This window comes from Talpa europaea (genome assembly GCF_964194135.1).
Source record: "Talpa europaea genome assembly, chromosome: 10".
NCBI classification, from domain to species: Eukaryota; Metazoa; Chordata; class Mammalia; order Eulipotyphla; family Talpidae; genus Talpa; species Talpa europaea.
The window spans coordinates 10823951-10849136 of NC_140077.1; the positions used below are offsets into that span (position 1 = coordinate 10823951).

General features: G+C 43.5%; 1 protein-coding gene across 14 annotated transcripts in view; it reads left to right on the forward strand.

Annotated features, from left to right (window-relative positions):
* The window catches only part of ABLIM1 (actin binding LIM protein 1), a gene marked incomplete at both ends in the record, with an annotated part of 123388 nt that extends 100130 nt beyond the window's left edge, over window positions 1-23258 (forward strand). For 3 of the 14 annotated variants that reach the window (XM_084246022.1, XM_084246010.1, XM_084246013.1), the window contains 9 exons: window positions 8674-8778; window positions 10457-10504; window positions 15466-15557; window positions 16775-16886; window positions 18747-18811; window positions 20086-20146; window positions 21506-21594; window positions 22008-22088; window positions 23145-23258. In XM_084246022.1, the coding sequence (XP_084102148.1) occupies window positions 8674-8778; window positions 10457-10504; window positions 15466-15557; window positions 16775-16886; window positions 18747-18811; window positions 20086-20146; window positions 21506-21594; window positions 22008-22088; window positions 23145-23258 (767 nt within the window). Of the gene's footprint in view, window positions 1-1139; window positions 1260-8673; window positions 8779-10456; window positions 10505-13234; window positions 13382-15465; window positions 15558-16774; window positions 16887-18746; window positions 18812-20085; window positions 20147-21505; window positions 21595-22007; window positions 22089-23144 lie in introns of all 14 variants that reach the window. The other 11 variants (XM_084246019.1, XM_084246020.1, XM_084246012.1 and 8 more) reach the window with 7 other exon arrangements.
* Between the last annotated feature and the right edge of the window lie 1928 nt (window positions 23259-25186).

Here is a 25186-nt window from a genome sequence, read left to right on the forward strand (position 1 = left end):
ATTTTCAGGAGATGTATTCCTTCTTATGCACATCTCTACTCATTTTATTCATGCCCAGGACCTGGGTCTAGATTTAAGCCCTTGTCTACCTGGGTGACAAGAAACCCTATTCGCTGCCACCCCTGAAAATGACATGCACTGAGGTCACCGAGACACCCAAGTGTGATCTTGCCATAGTGACATAGGTTTTGGGGATTTTGTTGTTGCTGAGATTCCTGAATAAGTGAGGGAAGGGCCGGTCAAGGACTCGGATCCCTGGAAGGTGAGGCTGTACTCAGCACGAGAAATTTCCATCTGTGCCAACCGTGGTCCCGACGCCACTGCCTTTAGAACATTGTCCGTTTTGAGTGCTTCTTCTCCTTTCCCAGTGCTGGCGGCTCTGCCCCCTGCCAATTAATTGTTGGGGCTTGGCGTTATTTTCTCAAGGGTTACCCTTGGGAAGGTAGTGGGGCTCTGATAGCATGGTCGTGGGCAGGATAAACTACCTCTAACTCCCTCATTCCAGGTGCCAGGTGGTAAATGCTCTAGGTCTGGGTTTAGTTCTGAGGTTCCGTTCTTCCCCCAGGAGAGCCAGGCTTCCTGTTCCCAGTCCTGATGCTCTGTGATTCTCAGGGTCACCACCTGGGGCCACAAAAAGGGGTTCCTCTTACATAGGCAAAATACAGTTAAGCTTCCAGTGGGAGACGTTTACAGCTTACAAAATGAATCTGACCCTTTCATATAAGTACTTCTTTTCAAGGTTCTTGAAATCGTCTTTTTGTTTTCACTTGTTTCAAAGGGCTGTGTTTTGTGAGGTGCTTCGTAAAAACAGCTCTTTTTGAGTCAAACGGTCCCCCAGGTTCTGGCTCAGCGGCAGCCGCTGTCCTCTGAGCGACTGTCCCGGTGCCCCTCCCTCTCACGAAAGCCATTTATTCTCACAGAGACTCTGCCAACCCGAACTCTGTGCCAGTTCTCCCCACCTCGCCTTAACCGCAGCAGGTGCCTTCTTAATCCGTTTTCCTTCCTCCTTTTTCAGACTCGCGATTAACGTGCTTCCTTCCTTTCCCCCCGGGAACGGTGCTGCTGTCCCTGCTCCTGTGTTAATTTCTCTTCTTCTTTTCTGTTTCTGCCTTGCCCTGCCCCGACTCCTTGCCGCACAGAGCTGCTGTCTCCTGGTGTGCAGAGGTTGTCCCACCTGCGCACCAGCAGCCTCAGCTCCACCCACAGCGACTCCCGCCCCAACTCCCCCTTCCGACACCACTTCATCCCCCATATCAAAGGTAAGGAGGCAGCCTTCTCCAGGCGGCACCCTGCACAGCGGAGATTTATTAGCACCCCGGGAAAGCTAATAAGGTGTATCTCCAAGAGATAGCTCCGAGCAACCCCCTCTCCGCATGCCTGCTCGTGATGGCTGCCCCGAAAACATCTTAGAACTGGCATGGCCTCTCTCGCTGGGAGAAGTGTGTCATTTCTAAGGACTCTAGATGCAGAAGCAGGAAGTCTGCTCAAGATGTAAGATGTACTATCAACTGCTTAGAACAATATATATTATCATTTTGTTTTTCTCTGTGTCAAAAGCAAAATATAATATATCATCAGGATATTTTCCTGGTTTTCATCTGTGATCTGTCTCAGCCGAGCCAAATACTTAGCAACAAATATCCAAAGTTGTCTGAATGGCGATAAACCTCTTGACAATACTGAAACGTTTGGGCTCTATCGAAAGATTTAGGGCGACTCCACTTCAATTTCTCTCTCTGAGCCACCCCTTGGAGCAACGTGCTTTTGATTTGTCCCAATTTCTGCATGGTGGAGAACAGGGCCTTGGCCTTGTTCTGTTCCTGCCCCCACGTTTCTGCCCCATTCCCTTAATGCACACCTTTGTCTTCCTCGCTGTCCCTTCTGCTTCTGTAGAAGTCTTCCACAAGTTAGGGGAGACAAGAACCCCAAAGGGTATTATAAAGGGGTCTTAATGGAAAATACATATGAGGTCCCAGCAGGCTGCTTGGTTTTTCCATGCTCTTGATTCCAACCAAATGAACCAATGAAAATAGCTGGAGGGAGTAGCAGACCAGCCCCATGGCTTGGGTCTTAGAACAGACCTCACAGGTTCTGTCCATGCCCCCTCTTGGCCCCCTCACTACACTTCTATCAAGTAGCCTAAATGCTGTCCCATTTGATTGGATTTTTCATTTGCAGCCTACCCAAGCTGTTTTGTTTTGCTCATTTGGATTTTTGAGCAACTGAGCCTTAAATATAGGCGGGCTGCACTTGGCAGTCTGCAGTTATTCTGTGGGTGCTGGTTAAGCATGTTCTGGGCTGGGAAAGCGCCATCGCTGACGTGCTCACTGAGGAGATGCCACGCGCCGTCAGCAAAGGGAGGTCTTTCTCAGCAGGCTCAGCCAAAATTCAGGCTCAGCTAAATTACTAAAATTCTTGACAGAGTATTTTTAATTATTGCTATTTAGTATCTGGAGGGGGGAACAAAACTTGGATGACCTAGATGTCAAAATGATACATAGAGAATGTTTAGCAAATCCTAAGAAATGACTGATATACTTCAGAGATGTATTTTAAAGAGACTTTAATATAGAAGCCCTCGGCCACATTGAGATTTGTTTGTGTCTAATACACAAGAGAAAATAGATTTTCATTCCTTAAATGGTAAGCTGCCTTGTTTGCTTATTATATGTTTCATCTTTCAAGAGATGCTATTTTTAAGAAGAAAAACATCCTGTGCCTTGTAGGTCAAGTCATGCAAAGTTTGTGCAAATAACATACCACAAAATCTCAAGACTCCTAACACCTCCTTGTCTGTGAGCAGCTTTGAGGGCACTGGCATCCTGGGTTGGAGTATTATCTCGATCACTGCTAGTTGTGGAAACTTGGGATGACTTTAGGTCTTGAGTGTCACCCGCCTCATCTGAAACCACTGCTAGGTCCCTAGGTGTGTGTGAGGTGAAGGGTCCAATACAGAAGCAAGCCTGGTGTTTGACAGTGTGTCCTCAGCCTTAAAGCATTTTGACTATTATGGCGTTGGCTCTTCACCACCTCCTTGAAAGGTAGGCCCAGAGGGGAGGCGAGGAGGCTGAGGCTTTGGTGTGTGACTGGACAAGGTCTCTCAGCTAGAACTTGCCACACCTGAACTTGACCCCAGGCCTCCCCATCCCTCATGCAGATGCAGTGTGAGTGCATTCTTGTTGAGGCTGAGGCAAATGGCTGCTTTCAACCATTTCAATTACAAAATTAATAAATGTTTACTTTTTGGTAGAAATACCAAATGGTCACACAAATGACAGCATCGCTGTCTGCATGATGCTTTATTTAAAAAGTAGATACACTTTTTTTTTTTTTTTTTTTTTTTTGGTATCCTTAGTCTCAATGTGAAGCTTTCTGCACAGGTAGCCTATGTTTAATTTTAAAAAGCATTAGGCCTCGAGCGAGCAACTATTAGGCTCATTCTAATCCTGAGCCTAATAGTTCCCTGTTTTCTTTTCACTGGGCCTATGCCTGCAGTTTGTTCATATGAAATAGTTTATATATTTCACATACAAAATGCAAGCGATGCACATAACAGTATATGCTTAGTTTTAAAATAAAATGAACTTTTTGCCAAAATAACGCCTGGAAAATTATATATTAAAGATATTGCTTTAAAAATCTAATACGGTTGAATGACTAAACACTGATTCTCCCAGGAATGGCTCCTACATTATTTTGAAAATTATTTTGTTTGTGTTTACACCCAGGCCTCTGCAGCCCTGGAATATGCCCACACAGAGGGGACTTAAGGCCATTGGAGAAACACTCTCAGATCCCTCTAAAGTGGAACAGCCTCCCGGGGTTCTCCATGGCTCTTCATCTGGCCATTTTCTTGTGTTGTGATCACAAGAGAGTTGTTTTTATAACAAATATGAGCTGGGTAGCTTGATACCTCAGGTAGGATGTCCATCTCTGGAACACACAGCTTAAAGCAGGGAGCCAGCCACCCCACCCCCCACCACAGCCCTAGTCCACTTCCTGGTCCTTATTTCTGGTGCACATGGCCCCAGCCCCAGGCTCATTACACTGGAAGGGTCTGCATGGATGGGAAGCTCAGGTGCACATCGCAGGCTGTCTGTCTTTCTGTCCGTCTGATTGGTTCCCCCTCTATTTTCTATACCGCCCATCTCATTCCCTCTTGTGCATTTATTTCTCTTCTCTGACCATCCTTGCAGCCCCATCCCTGAGAATCTGTCACTGTTGTGCATTTGGACGAGTACACATGCCTTAAAAATTTGGAAAAGCTGTTTTCACTCTGGGGCTCCGTGTGGTTTTTGCTGAGTTTCTCTTCCTCCCCCTTTGAAATATTGCCCCATGTCCATCAAGTACACATTAGATGTGCAGACAGGAGGGCTACGCGTATTAAGTCTCTTTAAAAGGACGCATCCCTGTTTGGCTGTAAATATGGGCAGCTAGGAGGCAAATATGTTTTTGACCCTTGCTGAAGGAAATTAGAACTCATATCAGTTTTAGGCAACTCATGAGCTGTCATGAAATTTTAGTGCTGCTGATTTTAAGTTCTCCTCAAAACAGTCACTTCTCTTTAGGAAATTAGACTCTGACCCCAGAAAGCTAAGAAAGTCCCACAGCAGACACATGCACAGCCATTTCGCTTTACTTAGGTGAAAATTTGTGGCTTAGGCTCTCAGTGCACCAAACGAAGAATGGACCAAGGGCAGACTTAACGTGCTTCCTTAAGTACAGTGAGGACCTGCAAGGAGCCGCTCTCCCAGGGATCAGAAATGTGCCTTGTTAGACTGACAAGGAAGGAGCTAGAAATGAAAGCCAACATATATATACATATATATAATATAATATGTATATACTGTAACATATAGTTGACCCTTGAATAATTCAAGGATGAGGGTCATAGAAACCCCATCCTGCCTCCCCCAGCACCACCACATAGTAGAAAATGCTCATGTAATTTTTTACTCCCTGAGCGTAACTACTGTTGTCCCCTAGTGTCCACTGGGGGTTGGTTTCAGGACCCCCACAGATACCAAAAATCTGTGGGTGCTCAAATTCCTTATAAAATTGGCTCTTTGTATCCCTGAGTGCCACAGTTCAGTGGTGGACTCAGCCACCCATGGTGTATTTGTGGTTGGTTGAGACTGAATGCAGAATCTGTGGAGAGCAAAAGTCGCCATGCACGTGGGCCCTTTTAGTTCAAACCCATGTCATCCAAGGTCATCTGTGTATATGGATAGTAGCGTCTCACCACACAGCTAGGTCACTAATAGCTTGAAGTGAACCAATATGAGGACTTACTTAAAGTAACAAAGTGGCTATGAGTATGATATAAACTATTACATGATATATCAAAACCTACACTTTTTAAACAGTATCTTAACTCTGAAGTGATAAATGATGTGATGATGCTATGATAACAATAATAACACCTTCTTTATTTATTTCATCCAATGCTTATAGTGTTACTTGGCCACAGTCGCGAGCTAAGCAGAAACAAACTTTTAAGCGCTTTGATCCATCATTTCCTTTCAGGACAGAGTTAAAAGTTTTATCAGTTATAGAAGAGTAAGTGAGAAGATAGAAACCAGATCTTTAGGACTTTTCTTTTAAAAACATGATTTTTTTTAAATGCCTTTGGTATTAAAGGGCTATAACTTTGCAACATTACGTATTCCCAGACCTTATTCCCTAGTGACCCATTGTGATCTCATTGTGTAGAATGAATTACCACTGTGTCACCGAATCTCTCTTTACCTAGTGTTTTAAAATGCTTTGAGGGTGGTTTCAAATGACCATAGCATTAAATCTACTTGCAAAGGCTTGAACATGTTAGAGTATTTTCTAGCAACTAGCAAGGTCAGTGATTGCTGGAGATATGCAGCCAAATAAAGACCTGCACCCAGCTGGGGACAGCAGCATCCAGGACGCACCTGGGGGTGGAGACAGCTGTCCTCTAGCCTTTGAGCATCGTCAACCATGTCAGAAGCCATGGGCTTCTACTTCCGCCCACAGAGCATTTTCTTGATTGAAAGATTTATGTTACTTGGGCAAACGCTAATTCTAATAGCCTTAAACCTCTGTGTCCCACAGATGCAGATATTTGTGTGTGCATTGGCTAATAATTATCAAAACCAATTGAATGGTGTTTCATCTGATTGGATATTATGACTGAAACCTACGAGAACATTTCCCGGGAATATCTGACATTCTAAAAGTACAGCAAGGTTAGAGAGAAGGATTCAGGGCAGGGAAGAATGTGCTTCTGAAGCAATCACAATCATGATGAGGGTTATTGAGGATCAACTCTAGTGGGAGAATTACGTAGAGGGAGTTTGTTGGGTCTCATTGCTATCTATGAGCACCTGATGCCTTTAATAATGAGGCCTGAAAAAGATGATGCTTAACCCTACAGAGCGGCTCACTACATTAGGCCAGGAAACAGCTGTAGAATTAATTAGATGACATTATTCATTCACAGACATTGATTAGGACTAGCTCTTGGCAGGACACCTTGCTGAGCACGCAGAGATGAGTGAATCTAGTTCCACTTCAGCCTTAGGTTGAAAACAGGATTCCCTCTAAATGTAAACCAAATCTTGCTTGCTTCTGCCTGTGTTTTTCATACTCATTTTGTCAGACAACTGATTATTTCTCTTTTAGAGAACGAGAGTAAATAAAGTTTTTTAGATTAGTCTTTTCATAAATCAGCATCATTTTTAGAAGTTAATATCTGGCTTAAATAGTAAAGTTTACATTATAATATTGTGGGAGCAAGGTGCTAAACTGGCTCTTGAGGAAAAAAGACAACAGTTGCATAATAATACAATAACCAAAAACTTGAAATCTAAGATTGAGATGGTAACATTCAAATCTTAGCTTTGGCCTCTCTTACTGACCGTTTGATACACATCTGTGCTCTGGGAACTTAAAAATATACATATTTAGGAAGTGGAGAAATTCAAACTTCATTAAACATATTATTTTTAAACTCCAGCAATTGACATTTTTCATACTTCACTAACCAGATTTAGGATACTTTGACCTCAAGAAATTTACTCTTGTAACCTTAAACCAATGCAATGTTAACTATAACTCAAAATTAAAAAAATCAATTATAAAAGACAAAGTAAAATAAAATCAGTTGGCTCATGCCTTATTTTCTGAAGGTCTAATGTTTTACTTATTGTTAAAAATTATTAGCATTAATTGATAGATAAATTGGACTTTGTCCAAATTTAAAACTTTGGGGCTTTAAAAGGCAACGATCATGAAAGTAGACAAGACAACCCACAGAATGGGAGAAAGTATTTATAAATCATATGGCTGATAAGGGTCTTATATACAGAATATGTCAAGAGCTCTTACAACTCAATAACAAAAGGAATTATATGCCTAGTTCATTAACTTTTGATAGTCTTAGTCTTCCAGTGTATTCTTGAAATAGGTGTTTGCTCAGATGTGGGGTCAGAGGAGAATTTAGGGCAATAGCTCATCTCTTTCTAGTTTTGTATGAGCCTCCATTCATCCCTGCCCTTTTCTTGGTCAGAAGGGAATGATGGTCACTGTGGTTGCCCAAGGATTTTGCAGCCAAGCCCCGCGAAGCCTTTCTAGCTTCTTCTCCATTCTCTCCTTTAGAACACCATGCTGTCCAGCCACAGTGGCCAGTCCTGTTGCTCCTGTACCCCATGGCCTTTCCACATCTCCTTCCTCGTGATGGCTCCGCCTTCAGCACCTGAGCCTTCCCACTTCACTACCCACCCACCTGCTTGGTGAACTTACTCTTCAGTATCCAGTTAATTCTAGCTTCTTACTGTAGCTTTCCTGAAAAATCAATGGCACCTTCATCTCAGACCCATAGAATTCCTCATATTCATTCACATAAGCAATTACATGGTATTATATTTTTGCACCTTCAGCCTATCTCCTAAGGTGGAGATGCTGAGCCCCGGAGGGCAGAGATTCTCTCTCACTCACCTACGTATCCTCAGTCATAGTTCGGTGCCCTACTACAGTCGGTTTTCAGTAAATATTTCATTGGTGCAATTGTTAGACTGGGTGGAGCCTCATCTTTGAAGAGAAGGGTAGAGAGAGGTACAAGGTGGTCCCAAAGCCCCTGGTAGAAAGGGAGTCTGACTCCGTCTTGTGTGTTGAAAAGTGAGGAAACAGAAGCACAGGCTGCAGTGCAGGCATGTCGTGTTGCTAAGGGGCAGGTCTGGGGACCGCACAACTTCGCAGACCTAGTCCTCCATTCAGAGAACTAGATTCCAATGCCAGCCTCTGCCATCATGCCTGGAGTGATTGTATTTGGGTTTGCATATCCTCCCCCTTACATGCTTGGATTTAACCATCTGACAACCGGAGCATTATCGGTGACTCCCCATTCCTCTTACTGGACTTTCCATCTAACAAGCTTGCCGCTGACTCCCAGCCTTCCACCGCATGCCATTGGAATGAGGCCTCTTCCTGCTCGCTGCTTTCACCAGCTCTCCTCGAGCTCAACTCTGACTAAACCTTCCTTCACCTTCGCGAGCCAGTTGATAAATTGAATTTGTTTCTTTTATTTCTCCTTTTTGATGTTCCTGCCTTCCAGTTGGTTGTTTTGAATTTTTATGATGCTTGCTTTGTCCCTTTATTGCTCTCCCTTTTCTCATTTTGTTTTCTCCATTCTTCTCATTGGAGGCAATGAGCCGTCCAGCGGCCGAAACTCCCCTCTCCCTTACCGGCCAGACAGCCGCCCTCTCACTCCAACTTACGCTCAGGCCCCTAAACATTTCCATGTTCCAGGTAGGCGCTGACACGGTCTATGTCTCGGTGTCCTGTCACGGTGTAGAATGTAGCCTCGTTGCCTCTGTCTCGTCTCCATTCCTCATGCTCTTCCAACTGGGATGCACACGGTGGACAACCCCTAAATTGCAGGATCTGACCGAGAGGGCCCTTCAAAAACTGTGTATGTGAAATGCCAAGATTATGTAGAAGGCTTCAGTTTCCTCAAAGTTTTGGAAGAGCGTGGAAGCCAGAGAGGGAAGGAAAAGTGGCATCGAGTTGTTTTGTTTTGTTTGGACTACAATTTTAACTTTTCCTTTGTGTTAGTGCCCCCTAAGATGTCATTGATTATCCCAATGGGGATCTAGTTACCTTCTTATCCCAAAGATTGAACCACAGCATCACTGGAGGGTGTGTTTATTTTTCCTGTTTGTCTCCAGGGTGGAGATCTTTTCTTTTCAGGAAAGTTTCAAATTGGCTCAATGGGGTGGTCTCCCTGCCATGCACAACTAACTCACCACCTCCATAGCCCACAAAGATATCTTGCAATTTAGGCTGGGTGCTGCGTGCTGCAAGCTTTGCTCTGTAACCACAGCATTTGCTGCCACCGTACTAAGAGCCATTTGCCACCAGAAACTGGAAAAATCAGAGCACGTCACTTCCTGTACATTTAGAATCAAATCAGGTCAGTTTTGACAAAGACATAAAATTTCCCATTGAAGGGCACAATACTATTTTTCCCTTTGGAATTTCCTTGTTATGCTTCTTTTTGCTACTCAAAGTAGTGTAATAAATTACTCATGGCGTTAATGCTAGCACACATTTGGAATCTATCGTCATTTTTTCTTTTGCTGTCCAAGTGTACCTAATAAAACAGAGGAAAATTCAATAAAATTCATGCTGCTAAGCTAGGACTGCCTCTTTTAAAGTTTCATTGAACCTTAAAAACCAGTGTTCTACTTTTGCAACTTTTTCACCTGAAGAGTGCGCCACCAAGATACAGTTCCCAAGATTCTGGAGAAACAAATCTTTTGAAATTTCCTGAGTAGTTGCAGTTAAAGTGAAGTGGTAGCCTGGTCAGATGGGGGCCTATAAAATATGTGAATAATATCTGGCATTTTGCTTCATTTTCTTTTTTTTACAATCTGACCTAGTCATGTTAGGTTTTGTTGAAATCCATGTCAGCACGTCAAGACAATCTGCACATAAAGTGTGTCTATGTTTTGTTTTGTTCTTTTAAATTGTCTTACTACATTGTTTTCCACTGGTCCATTCATCTGTTGAAAGCAAATTGAGCCACCGGTGTCCACTGAGAGCTCAATTTCTAGATGGTAGCACTTTGGGGGTTCCCCCAAACTGGCCATGTTGTCCCCACTGTTATCCCTCTGCTGCTTGAGTTTCTTCCTGTTTTAATCCCACTTTTAATGAAGTGTGTATTTGAAATAAATGGCTCATGAATGAATTACACCTCTATATATCCTAAGATGTATTACAAAGAATTCCATATCACTGTCTTTTGTAATTCATTCATTTCTGTAATCTTTTCTTCCAATTACTTCAATCTTTGTAATACAAAAATTAGTTTTCTGGGTTATTTTTGTTCAAGAGTCTTGCATTTGGTTTGCCCCTTGGTTGGTCTGTTTATCCCATCACTGAACCAGTTCCCATAATCACACACCTTTGCTTTTCATTTCCACAGATCAAGGGATCAACATTTACCGAAAACCACCCATCTACAAACAGCATGGTAAAACCCGCTTTCCTCTGCGTAGCTTTTAGTAGCAGAGTCCGCTGACCTTCTCTTTGCTCTCCTCTGAAAGGCTAATCTGCTGCTGCTTTTGAGAGTCAAACTGGGGTGTCCAGGGTATTCTGTTTCTATGGTCTCCTACGATGCAAATATCGTGAAATTGGTTTTTCCTGAATGGAGAACACGATTGGGGAACTTCAAGTCTGTTTGTGAGTTTATCAAACCATAGATCATCCCATTCAGAGAAAAAGGGAAGTATTGGCCACGCAATAATTTACAAACACCCTAACAGGGTGGTTTGGGCTTTTTTGTCATCAAATAATTTAACCAGCCTTTTATAGTAAATAGTTAAAACTACTGAAAGTAGTAGTTAAGACTAGTGAAAACCAGCCACCTCGGAGAGTGGAGTCAACCCACATCAACTTGACTGTCCAGTTCCCCAGTTTTTTATCAGCCTCTGTGGTGGCATCTGTGCCCGAGGCGGAATCCATGGGACTCAGGCTGACGGAAACCCTTGCCCTGTACCAGCTCTTGGCCTTAATGGCTGTGTGATGTCAAGGTCGCAATCCTTGTGTCCCTCAGTTTTCTCATCTGCGGAAAACCAGTCAGTTTGGCCAATTTGCCTCTGGAATTCCTGCAAAGAATCACTAATGTGCATTGATAATTGTGTTTCCTTTTCTGGGAACATAGAGTTTTTAAACCCTGGAAATCACATTTTCTTTACCATTATTAGGTCTCTGTAGATTTTATCTGCCATGAATCCTTGTAAATGCATAGAAAGCTAAGTCTAGTGTTCGGGCGACCTCAAAAAATTATACATAAATTGTGTCTGGAAATTTGAAGGCTGCCTTTCGAATCCAGTTGACATTAATGAGTCCTTGAGGATTAGGATGACATGAAAAGCAAATGAAGTTGAAAATGCACAAGGAAAAACTTTTAGGCCAACAGTTGAGGGGAAAAAAAGAGTTTGTGTTGTATGGTTTTAGATCTATGATTTCCTTCCTTCATCTGTTTTTTTTTTTGTTGTTTTTTTTTTTTAAGATTTTACACTGCGCTTGCTTTTTTAAGTTTGTTAACATTGTTTTTGTTTGTTTTTTATGGTTTAATGTCTTCTCACCCACTCATTAACATGTGAATGTTTACTGACTTCATCAATTCTAATGCGTAAGTACTGTTTGAAGTCATGCTTTTCTTAAGATTCCCAAGATTTATCAATTTAGAGACTTTTATTAATACAAAAATCTCTAGGCCCTGTCTCTCTGAACAAAAATCATCAAATAATTAAGATTTAAGGTTGCTAATTTTGCATTGTTTAGTTGGAAGGGATGAATTGGCTTTTTTCCCTGAAATTAACTTTGATTTGACTTTCCTTCTGTCTGTTGTAATTAAGAGCAACAGAACCAGAACAGCTCCTCCCAAAGGACATTCTGCAGAATGGCAGTTCTGTGCCATAGAAATAGATGGCATACCAAAACTTGCTGTTGGTGCCCAAGTACATTTGGAAAGTGCTAGATATAAATGAGGGCATGACTCTTTTTGAATAATGCAAGGCTTCTCCCTCTTTCATATGTTTTTGTCCTTCTTTAAGAGGAAGATATAATATGCAGTGTTTTCCAAGCTAATTTTTTTTCATAAGGTTAGCAGAGAGGTCAAGGTTCAGAGAGTCAATGTTCTGTGTCTGGCCAAGACTTTCTCCCTTGTTTAGAGTGACCTTGGTCAAGGAAATCGAGACTCAGAAGGTTACCAAAAGAATGGGGAGTTGGAGCTAAAGATTCAGTTATTTCCAGATTGAAAATGATGTGAGAGCCCAGGGAGGGGGAAAGCTTTATTTAAAGCATAGATAATGTATTTTGAAATGTTTAGTAACATCCCAGGCTAGTTTGCAAAATCAGACTCAGGGAGTGACCATTTAACCTGGTTTGTTTTGCTCGGTCTCTGGGATGAGATTGGGGGCTCAGAGCCAATGACTGTGCCTCTGCACATGACCTTTAAGAACTCTGAGTGCTGCTGCTTTTGTCTGGCTTTTGTTGTTTTAAACTTCTATGTGCAGACCCTTGAACAAAACAATAAGTTTTTTTAGATTCCTGCATACTGAAAGTAGATTTTCCCATTTGCATGGACTCCAGGACACATTTATAATGTGTAAGGACTAAAATGAACTGGACCTGTATATTTGTGGCTAAGAAGCCACAAAGATACAAAGCCAGCCAGTCCTCTTCTGATTAATGACTACAGTCAAATGATAGTGTCAGGCTTCTAACTTAGCTCTTTAATTTCAAATCACTCATTTAAATTTTGAATTGTCCCAGAGGAGTATTATCTAATGGAATACCATGGATGACAGAAATGTGCTAAGCTGCTCTGTCCTGTAGAGTCGCCACTAATCTCATGTCACCACTGAGGAATGTGCGACCAAGGAACTGAATTTTCAATGTCATTAACTTTTTGTTTGATTTAATTTTATTCATTTAAATATTAACATGTCGCTTGTAGTAGACAGCACAACTCCAGAACAAGGTTTTTCAGCTGTAGAACCAATGTAGAATGAAGCTTTGCTTCTAATGCAAAGTGAGGAAAATGAGCTGTCACTGGGCACCATTGAGTCATAATGGTGATAACCAGAGCTTTCTGGAGTGGAAACTTGCCAGAGAGCAAGAAAACAATGTAAGTGGGGTTTTACCACCATGGCCTTGCAGACTGAGAGCTAAGCTCCCCCTGATTCCCACCTAGATGCAGCTGCTTTGGCAGCCCAGAGCAAATCTTCAGAAGACATCATCAAGTTTTCCAAGTTCCCAGCAGCCCAGGCTCCAGACCCCAGCGAGATACCAAAGATTGAGACGGACCACTGGCCTGGTCCCCCCTCATTTGCCGCCGTAGGTATGCAATTGTTGCAGCTAAGCCAAATAAATACATTGCCAGGAGATCTTGAAATGAAATGTATAAACAAATGCAAGAACATGTGCCTGACTGTAAAGACTTTGAGGAAAAGTATGACCAAGAATTAGAATAATGAGGAAGAACTAGTGTATTCATTTATATGCAAAATGCTTCCTGATTAGAAAAACCCAATCACCAGACCCTATTCTAACCAAACCCACTGAGATGCAGATTTGCATGGACTCATGCAAGGTTGTTACTGCAAAATCAGAAACTCTTTTGAACATAATTGAAGCAGAGCCTCCCATCCAGACCATTGGTTTGGGGGTAAATTAACCGAGCGTCCATAGAAATGTGACTTCTTTCAGTTATGTGTGTTTTAGACTGTTTCTGGGTTGTAATTACAATGCTCTTAACCAACCTTAACACTTGAAGCACTTTCACTTTTCTTGTGAGAGCCCATTCTTCACCACTAAGAAGGGCTACTAGAGAGGAGTAGGTGTTCTGAAATACTGTGTAAAGTTACATGGCTTTACATCTATCATTTCCATGAATTCCGTGCTGAAGTGTCCCATTTGAGCTGCTTCATTCTTTGCTTTGAACCACACACTTATGCTTAAGAATTATGTCTGTGTCTTTACTGTTTTGTCAGTGGTGAAATCACTTGGCCTAAAAAGTGGTATTAGCAAATTCACATGCTAGTACTGAAAACTTAGGGAGTCAGCATTACAAAGACGTGACTATCTTATCACAGTTTTCTTGACAACCCCAAAGGCCTTCAATTTTCCAAAAATTCCCAATTTTCTTCATCATGCTGGTTTTCATCAAGTTATTTGGGGGGAAATGCTTACAAGCAATTTAAGTGAATTTTGAAGCCGTTTCTATTTACAGAAATGGTTGACGGGAAATCTGCCTCTCAATCATTATTCACAAGCACCCTCTACATGATGTGGACAAGATTTACCTCATTCTGGCAAAGTTGTGCTTATTTACTTTTATTAGGATAGACTAAAAGAGGAAACTCACATTGCCGTGAATGAATTTAGAACTAAGAATCAATCATCAGCTTTTCTCTGCCAGTCCATGCCCTTCAGGCATTTCTTGGGACCCTTGAGTCTCCTACTTCAGTCAAGTTGTTTAGCTAAGCAGTTCAATTTTGGGGAAAAGGGAGAACTAACTTTTTTTTTGGGGGGGGGTTGAAACTGTCATTGCAAAATAGTTTGAAACTCTATTGGGTCCCAAAATGAAGATAAGTTATGGTCCAATAATCAAAATAACAAAAACTGAGGCTATTAAAGTTTATTTGGATTAGATTAGCAAGCTTTCCTGTTTCTTCCCACAGCCAGATTAATCCAAGCAATTTAGGAAAAACAATAATTATCTTAATTTTCAACCACTCAGATTCCTTTCTACTCCCCTTTTCCTCTTTTCTAAGAATGTCTAAAATTGCACTTGGTTAGCCTCAGTGCACTATAATAAACATTTTAGCTGCATTAACCTTGTTTTTGTTGACCTGTCATTATAAAGCACTCTCAGGACCATTTATAAAGGGTGAGGAAAAGAAAACATTAAGCCCCATCCCTTAAAAAAAGAAAAAGCATAGTTATTAATGAATTTAGGAAGGTAGAACACAGGGTGAGAGTACGACCAGCCTGAATATATTAGGAAAAAAGTACAGGATTTTAAAATTTGTCACAAGTGAATGTCTTACTTATTTGATGGTAGCTGGATGAATTTGGATTCCTCTCTACTTGAAAATTGACCTCAGGAACATCAAAATAATAACTGTTGGTTCCCTCCCCACCTACTATGAAGAGTTCTGACCAGTGGCACAGAGATGACTCAGACCAGTCGCAATGGCAAACCGAGTTCTCACTGAGCAGAGTGAACTGGGAGGCCCACATTCTTGCCTTACCGGACCCCACATTGAACCGGCTTGTCACACAGAACCACTTTCATGAGAAACCCGCCGGTAGTGCTGAACTGGTGTAGGCAGGCTGACGAGTTGAGCACAGGCGGACTAATCCCTTAAGGTCCCCTTGCCATGGGGCTAATGTGAGAAGTTGTCTTTGCTGTGGAATTAGGAGCTGACATGAGGCGCAGATCTAGTGGCAGAGAAGAAGATGATGAGGAACTTCTGAGACGCCGGCAGCTTCAAGAAGAGCAATTAATGAAGGTTTGTCCTTAAACTACTTTGCTGCAGTTTTCCATTCAGTACCTTTTAATCCCTGCTTTTTCAATCACTATTTTGGGTGAGCAGGAGCTGGTCCTAGCCCACAGGGCTTGCAGCCTGACAGGCGAGACAAGACAGGCAACTGGTGACAGTAATGGGGCCAGAGTATTTAGTAGGTTCTGGAAGAGGTGACCTGGAGGCTGCATGTCACAGGGACTGAGAATGTTTGGGCTTTTGAGAAGGAGAGAGAGAGAGAGAGAGAAAGAGAGAGAGAGAGAGAGAGAGAGAGAGAGAGAGAGAGAGAGAGAGAGTGTGTGTGCGTGTGTGTGTTATATAGCCAAGGGGAGCCACCCTGCCTTCCCTCATACACACTCTCCTGAAAGAATTCCCTTGAGATTAAGCATTTCCCCAAGTCTTCCCTCAGGGTCTGTGGGACCTTGTGTGTATCCACAACAGGAGAGGGAATAAAATGGATGGCCACCAAGAAACCCTCACTATACCCTCCACACTAGCCCACCCGCAGCATCCCAGAGGGCCAAAAAGAGCCAGTTCCAACCTGGCTTAGGGAGAACAAGGAAAGTATCAACTCTCCTACCAATAAGGGGCTAGTGAAGCCCCTCAAGTGACATTTTCCAAAGATACTTAATCAGATGGGAAATGCACATGACACTAGTTATGTGGGGGAAGGAGACGGAGGTGCATTCACTGTCTGATCCTGGTTTTGTACAGTATTTGCACAGAAAAACACTGGCTAGACAGAAATCAAAATGTAAATGGAGGTTATCTCTGAGTAGTGGATTATAAGTTAATCTTCTTTCCTTCTGGATTTTATAAAATCTGTATAATGAGCATGTATGACTTTCTTCCTTGTTTTTAAACAAATCAGCATGATTTCTTTTTAAAGCATACCAGTCTCAGTCTCCCTGACCACATGGAAAGTCTGCACACACTCACCTCCGTCCTGCTCACACTCTGGGGAAGCGGGGGTAACACATCCTTCTGACATGGAGCAGCTTAGGGAGATGGAGCCTTGCTATTGACACAGTGAAGAGAGGTTCTCCAAAGCCTGGTCTGTCTCCTGAGGAACAGCCAGGCCCTGGAGCTACCGCACCCAGGCTCCTCCAGAGCCAGGCGCTGCTTGTAGAATGATCTAAGAAGAAACTGGAGTTCCTGAGAGTAATGGCAACCTTCACTTTCATTTTTCTTTTCTCTGTGAACAGCTCAATTCAGGCCTGGGGCAGTTGATACTGAAAGAAGAAATGGAGAAAGAGAAGGAGAGCCGGGAGAGGTCGTCCCTGTCCGCTGGTCGCTACGATTCTCCCATCAACTCGGGTGAGCAGCAGGCCCATCGCTGTCTCCAGCCGAGTGCTGGAGGCTGCAGTGAGGAGTCTGTGCAGACAGGCTGTCCCAAGAAAGACCATTTCTGGTGAACCTTCGGAGTGTTCTGCAGGAAGGAAGTGTGAGAATCCACGTCCTGTCAGCTTAACTTAAAATCATGTTATGGTTCTTCCTTAAATTTATTTCTTTCCCACTAGAAATTGGAAATTTTCCAATTTCCCATTGGGGGATGTCAAGAACCATGAAGGGTTAGTTCCCATGTGCTTGGTCTACCATCTAGAATATTCATCTCTGAGAGAAGCAGCAGAAGGGAAACCCAGATAGAGAACAGGATACTTTGACTACAGAGAGCATCAACATTTTCTAAGCATTATAATTTTCCATTTATATATTCAGTTCAAGAGGTGTTTTGATGCTTCTGAAGGAAACTGCTGAGATACGGGACTGAAATAATCTGTCAGTATATTTTCCCCTGTTCATATTTATCATAAGCCTATTCTCTCTTTACCCACTAGATTTCTTCTCCCGTGTTCTAAACTAGTACCTAATTTTCTCTCCTAAGGGTTCCTTTAAGAATTTGTTTAGTTTCATTATATGCAAATACTTCTGCCAAACATTATTTCATTAATCTTTATAACATGCCAATGATGTAGATGATGATATTATTATCCCCATTTTATAAATCAGGAAGCAAGTAGAATAATAAGTAGCAAAACTAGGATTTCCCACTCTTAGTATTATAATCCAGAGTCCACACTCTTAGCTGCAATGCCTTGCCATAGATGCCCCCCCTGGCTTTGACATTGGAGTAGGTGGCTTACTACTCTTTTGAGTGCCTTCGAATTATATACTCCCATTTTGTAAGAATATGTAGCTCTATGCCCTCATCAATCAAGAAATAAAGACATAAGAAGATGAAATATCATGTCCAAGATGCAGAGGTGTTAAGTTGCAGAATTCAAGCCCAGTCTGCTCTCTTTAAAACCCAGCACCTTCTGAGGCACCCATGCTGTTGCCAGTGTGTCCATACCAGACCTCCCGGGCACTGACCAGTAGATCAGGATAGCTTGCATGGCTGGCGTCTCGGTCAGTTGTCACTGTCACCCAACTGGGGCATGCATTCAGATAGCCTTGGGTGCAAATAGTTGCTCACCTGTTTACAAGATAAGTGTCCTGTGGCAAGATATTTTATTTCTCTTAGCTCCTATTTCTTCTGTAAAATGGAAATAATAGTAGTGTTATTAAATTTATATTAAGGATTCAAAGAGCTAGAGCTCTCAGATACAGGACAGATATAGCACAGCTAGTTCCAGTCCCAGCTAACTGTCTACACTTCCTTCCCACCTTCCTAGGTGATATCATTGCAACCTATTCCCTCTCCAGTCCTCCAGCACCCTCTAGTTAGCTTTCCGTTATAACAGATCTACATTTTGAGAATTTTTATATGATTTAAGTCATAAAGTTTTTTCTTTTCCTTGGGTGACCTTGTGTCTCATTTATTTTGAAATTCATCAGAGATGTTTATATGAGCATTACCTTGGGAAAAGTTACCTTGTATCATGGGAAAAGTATGTTCTTTGGATTGACCACTATTCATTCATTTGTTTATGGATATTTTCATTATTTCCAGTTTTGGCTATTGCAAATAAAACTTGCAGAAATCAGATAGTTAAAGAAAACATCCTTGCGTGACCCAAGCATGGTAGCATTATAGAAACACTTGAGTCCATCCTTAGTTGAATTATCGTTTTTAAATCATCTTTCTGCAAAGTAGATGATACACTGTCAATTCTATTACAGAATTAGATTTCTGATTTCCTAACAATTGCTTTTTAACTTTCTTTTCCCACTTAGCGTCACATGTTCTATCATCTAAAACCGCATCTCTCCCAGGCTATGGAAGAAATGGACTTCACCGGGTGAGATTTCACCATTAATTATTTCTTTTTTTTAAAAAAAATAAAGATTTATTTTTATGCACACAAGAACTGGGGTACAGGCCAGAGGTGGGGGGGGATAAGAGGATTCACCAGAGACAGAGTGGGGAACAGAACAGGCAGATTGACCGAAATGCGCTACTGAGGGGAGCAGCGGGCCAGTCGGGAGAGGTCTGCTGCGCCATGTGGGTAGCTCCCTGGCCAGGGATCGAACTCATGCTACAGTGGCTGCAGATAGCTTCATAGGTTGGTGTTAACCCCTTGCACCACCAGGGAGGCCCCGCCATTAATTATTTCTGTGTCCCTTCTCTCTCCCACCCTGTGGGAAGGCTGACATATTATCTGAATAAGTCTAACAATATGATCTCAGTTCCAAATTTAATAAAAATTGTAACCTCCCTGATCTGGTAAATCACTTTGAGTTACAGGCAAAATAAAATAGTTCTATTGAGAGAGGGAGAAATTGACTTTACATCAGAGGACAGTCTGTATAAGCTTATGGGAGACTAGATTAAGTAATTGTGTGGCAGATATTTCTACAATCAAGAAAATAGCAATTACTTGAACCATTATCTCTATTATAAAATGATATAATGAATTTCTTGTGACTGTCCTGTTCACAAAGCCTAAAACAAATGGAATTGTGTAACTATGTGTGAAAATGTATTTTTACTTATTAGCAAGAGATGCTTGCTTACCACGGGCCTGCTGGGCAGTGGCCCTGGCTATGCTAAAAAAGACAAAGAGGGCCTCCCCGGTGGCGCAGCGGTTGAGCGCTGGGTTGCGAAGCTGCCCGCAGCCTCTGCAGTGCCGGTTCGATCCCCAGCTGCTCCCCGGCCACCGGAGGAGGGTCCCACATGGTGCGCAGACCTCTCCTGCCGCCCGCTGCTCCCCTCGGCAGTGTGCTTCGGTCCTTCTGCCTGCTCTGCTCCCCGCTCTGGCTCTGGTGAATTCTCTCACCCTCCCGCGCTTCTGACTGTACCCAGTGCTTGTATAAATAAATAAATAAATAAATCTTTAAAAAAAAAAAAAACTTTAAAAAAAAAAAGTAGAAAAATCCCCATCATTTAAAAAAAAAAAAAAAAAAGACAAAGAGATTTCATAGCAGAAGAAAGAGGAACAAAATATAATGAGGGTCTAGGAATTCAGCTTGGAAAGATTTCTTCACATTTTGTATTTCTTTTCTTCCTTCCCATGGGCCTCTAAAATAATCACTGTGGAGCAGATTTTAAATAACGTGTCTTTCCACCTTTCAGCCTGTTTCTACAGACTTCGCTCAGTACAACAGCTACGGGGACGTCAGCGGGGGCGTGCGAGGTGAGGCTTCTGCGACCACATGTCGCCGCCTTGGCTGAGGCTGAGGGTCACGCAATGTCACGTCCAAAGTAGGATCGCAGCTGTGTGCTAATAGAGCATTGATTAAAATCTCACAGTATCTCTTCTGAAATCAAGCCACGAGACATGAGTTTGTAAGAAAGAATCCCAACTCCTACTGTGCGCTGAGTGTCAGATACCAGAGGAACAGCAAGCTGACATGGTGCCTCAAGATGTGTATAGCTGATTGTGTGTGTGTGTGTGTGAGAGAGAGAGAGAGAGAAGCTCTATGTGAGAAATGCTTTCATGGAGATATAGAGAGAAACAAGGAGTCTTCTGGGTGTCAGGAGAAACTTCCACTTTCAAAGCCTGTTTTAACTGATAACTAACACCAAGTAGCATTTGCTGATAGACAGGAGGGGGACAATGTGTGCAGAGACAGGGAGAGACTGCGGTCCAGTGGGGAGATTTTGGGCAATTGTAGTAGATACTGTCTCTATGACGTGACTATCGTTTTTTGTGTGTTTTTTTTTTTTTTTTTTTTGTCTTTCCCTGATGCCTTCTTTCTTCTCTTCTCTTGCCAGACTACCAGGTATGGAACGCTGTCTTGCTCCAGTTGGCCCTACCAGCAGAACCACCATTTTTCACTCCAGACTCTTGTTGCTGCTTCAGGAAAGGGTTTTTGTGGGGAAGATATTTACTTTGGTTGATCAAGTCATTAGTACACAGTCCTGAGGAGCCACCCCCAGTGCCGGCTCACGCTGTCCCTCAGGGGCAGGGGGCGTGGGGGGCTAGGCCAGGTGTCCAGGACTCTTCTCTGACCTTGGGGGGTCTCCTCTGGCTGGAAGTCAAGCAGCATCTGGGGTCTACCCGTGTACAGTTTATCTTCTAGTTATAACCACTCAGTGATTTAGGGCCTCCCCGCCTTCACTGGGTCCCAGGTGAAAAGAAACTTCCATCTTGGTGATTACCGTGGTATATTCCCTTTTCCTCATCACCTAGACCTGATACAAATACAATGGCGGAGAAAGGAAGGAAACGTGAAGTAAGCTAGGATGTAAATAAGAAAATAGCCATCAAAGACCTGGCAGGGTTGTTTTGGATTATTTTGTTTGTATGTACCTAGAGTTTCATGCATGGACACTAAATCCAGAGATGGATCAATAGCTATTAAGCCAGGATCTTCTCCCAATTTGATTATAAAAGATTGGTCTTTTTGGCTCTTATTCAGCAAGGAGCTCAGGTTGAAAACTCCATGGTAGTTCAGAGAATCATCTGGTAAATGAGCTCCCAACAGGGAAGTGTGGAGCCCATAGCATCCCCCAGCCCCTCCCTACCGTCAGGTCCTCCTTCCTGAACCAGCTTTTCTGTTGCAGACCCTCCCCGATGGCCACCTGCCAGGAATGAGAATGGACAGGGGCGTGTCTATGCCCAACATGTTGGAACCAAAGGCAAGTGCAGCTCTTGTCTTTCCTCCTGTTCGGGGAAGGCAAACCGGCACATGGCCCTGAGGAAATGAAGTTCTCTCTCTCTTCGCCATGCTCAGACTGACAAGGCCCACTTGGCTCTAGGTGGGCCCATTACACAAGCCACACCATAAAGCGCCTTGCTGGCTGCGGGTTTTGTCACACCAGGTCAGCAGGCTGCACCTCCCTGGCTGTGGGGCTGTGTTCAGTGTATCAGCAGCCTGTCTCTCCTCTGACCTCGTATTAACTTGGCCCCTGCCGTGCGTGCTGTCTGGTCCACCGGAAACCCCCATCTCTCAGATGCTTCGATTACACTGTCTCAGCTACTCTAACTGAGGAGTGGTGGGTGTTAGGGAAATTGCACTGTTCCAGAAGAGGTGTTCTTGTTTCCTTCTTAGGTATTTCCATATGAAATGCTCATGGTGACCAACAGAGGGCGCAACAAGATCCTAAGAGATGTGGACAGAACCAGGCTGGAGGTAAAAAAAAATCCAATCCCAACTGCAAGTCCCTGTGCATTTCCCCCACCCCGCCCCTAAAAAATATCTCATAAAAGCAAAATATAAAAAGGGCCCAGCTCATGTTGTGGGGAGAGCTAAGAGGTAACTTGGGAGAAAAGCCCAAATTTATACTTTAGAGTTGAGCTTGAGGCTGTGTGGAGAAATGTATCATTCGGGGGACATAGGATGACTACAGTAATTCTCCTTGGAAAGTTGGTGTCGCCATCATTGTGGTTAGTGACGGAGAATGGAATCTCCCACCCTCTCCAGAGACCCCCTAGATCTTCCTCTTTCCCATGAACCTGGGTTGAGCTCTCAAGAAAAAGGAGCGGGAGACCCTGCATTGGACACGTCTCCCTCTTGGCTGTTTCCGCATTCCTGGTGGAAGGGTTATCTCTGTCTAAGGCCTCCCCAGACACGGAACACTGATCTTTGTACTTTTCCATCTGAATGATTTTAATTAAGAAAAACTCTGGCTGCCAGTTTCATAAAGCATCATTCCTTTTCCCTGACAAAAGGCAGCACCTTAGTGAGGTCAGCCCCGTAGAGAAAACAAAGGATCTAATATCCTAAGGGAACTTTTCTGGGAGGAATGGCAGATGGACGTTCTCTTCAGCAGACAGTCATCCTTTGGAACTCCTGTTGCTGAACCTGGCCCAAGTGCCAGGACTCCCTGAGGACTGCTCTGGAAGTCTCTGGCTTTCTTATTGCCGTGGTCCATTTTCCCTGCATCTTCTCAACATCGCAAGGAAGTGGAGTCACCTCCAGCATAGTTGCTCACGTCCTCTGTCCCTTTGCCATTCAGTGTTATTCTAATAATTGTTAATACACCACCTCTTTTGTTGATGAGGGGGGTTGCCTCACTTGGCCTGCCCAGGAAAGGAACCTTCTGGTACAGAGCCTTTAAGTAAACCTCAGAGGTAAACTTCTCTTCCACGACTCAGGCTTACTCTTCCGCATTATTATGCATAACCTGGAGAATAACTCATCTGTGTGGCCATCAGAACTGATCACTGTTCTTTTTTCCCATCACAGCGCCACTTAGCCCCAGAAGTTTTTCGGGAAATCTTTGGAATGTCCATACAGGAATTTGACAAGTTACCTCTCTGGAGACGCAACGACATGAAGAAAAGAGCGAAACTCTTCTAAATCCCGCACATAGTCAGCAATTAGAAAAAGGACTGACAATGGCAGTGACACATAGGATGTTGTATTAAATCCCAAAGTTGATTGGAGAATTTGCAGACTATTGTCCTGCAGCAATGAAAAAAAAGGGAAAATCTCATTAAAACACCCATGAGCCAAATATCAGGCCAAGCAATGGGCAACACTTGCCAAGAAGCAATGGGGTAGAAATTTCTATGTTCCCACACTGGACAGTAGTGTTCACACGTGACCTTTTTACTTCACGTTATGTCCACAGCAGGAGCTACTTCTTTGGTTTTCCTTTCACTGTTGTCCAAGCATAGTGCTAACTGTATGGATCAGAGCCAGCAAGTGCCCTTAGGATGCCGCATGGAAAAACGCAGTTGTCACGATTCCAAAGTCTGAGCACTTACCATGTTGCACTGTGGCTGAGAAGCAAGAGCCTGAGGGCCGCGTCCATGTGGCAGCAGTCTTGCGCACGCCTTTCTCTCCCGGCCTCACGCCGCTCGGCCCAAGCGCCCCCAGGATGGAAACAAGTCGGGGACCCCAGCAGCTTTGCTCGATTGGGCTGAATTGCAGCCAGAGTAATTTTTCACAAGCTCCTAGTTTCCAGTCATTTGATAGGACCTGGTTGGCAAATTACTTAGCTAATATTAAAAAAAATTTTTTTTGAAAGACAGAGAGAAGGGAAATGAACAGAAACCACCCCCACCTCCTTAGCTCTTTCTCTGCTTCAGACAGTGTGCTTGGTTCTTTCTCCCCACCAAAGACAGGAGCCATCTTGGGCTCCCTTTGTAAAGAAAGTGGGGAGATTGTCTTAGGCTGGCCCAGTCCGTGCTGTTAGATGACCTTTGCCCAGGACCAGAGCACTCTGAGGGAGGAAAAAGTTCCATATCCTTCCAGTGCAAGTTCTTCCACTCGCATCCTCCGCTCTGTCTGGCAGCCCCGAGCCCCACCAGGCTCATGCCAACTTGGGTTTATTTTCAAGGTCTTTTTGGTGATAGGCTAAGGAAAGCATGCTTTTCTCTTTAAAGTCTCTGCATCTCCAAGGTGAATTGCCTCAAAATGAATTTGGCCTTTTCAGCTTTCCTTCTTGCCTGGCACTGTGGTCGTCTTGACGTGCGTGCGTGCGTGCGTGCATGCATGTGTGTGTGTTTGTATTTGTATACATTCTCACCCAGGGTATTTTTGTAAGTCTGTTCTTTAATTTCAATTCTGTCTCCCTGTGCTGCAGCTTCCAAGGACATTTCCAAAGGTGTGTGTCTCAGGTCAAGGGTGAAGCCAGACTGTACCCCCAAACCACGTGCTCATTTGGAAGGGTGTTAGGAAGAAGCCAGCACCTACAACAATTCACCTACCCTAAATCAGCATCAAGCTGAAAACCCCAGACCTGGCATCAGGCTGGGAGTGAAACACAACTCATCTCACCAAGTTTACAAACTGAGCCCCACAAGATTCACTCCAGAGCCCAAGGCTTCACACCACACACCCACACCCGCCTCCCCCCATGAGGATTTAAGGCCACATGGCAATTCCTGCCAGCCTCTCAGGCGAGATGTGGTCCGCTGAGGGACCCCAACATGGGACTCCACTTAGGAATAGAAACCTTCTTTGAAAGCCACAGGAGAAAGCATCTGAACTGCCTATGCTACTGATAATAAAAGCTCAGAAATTCTTCCTGCTGGCGCCAAGTATTAAGATTGTTGGTATCTGACACCAAGGGAAAAGCAGGCGGAATTGTTTCTGCAGACGTCTAACTCGAGACCCATTTACTAACCAGTAATGCCTGTGATTGCCCCATAGTCTTGCCCTATGCTCTTCCCTGAGGAGTCTGAATCCTCCTGTCCTTTCAGTGCTACCTGCTGACTGAGGACTGTTCTCACTGTGTGTGTGTGTGTGTGTGTGTGTGTGTGTGTGTTTTGACCCGTGTC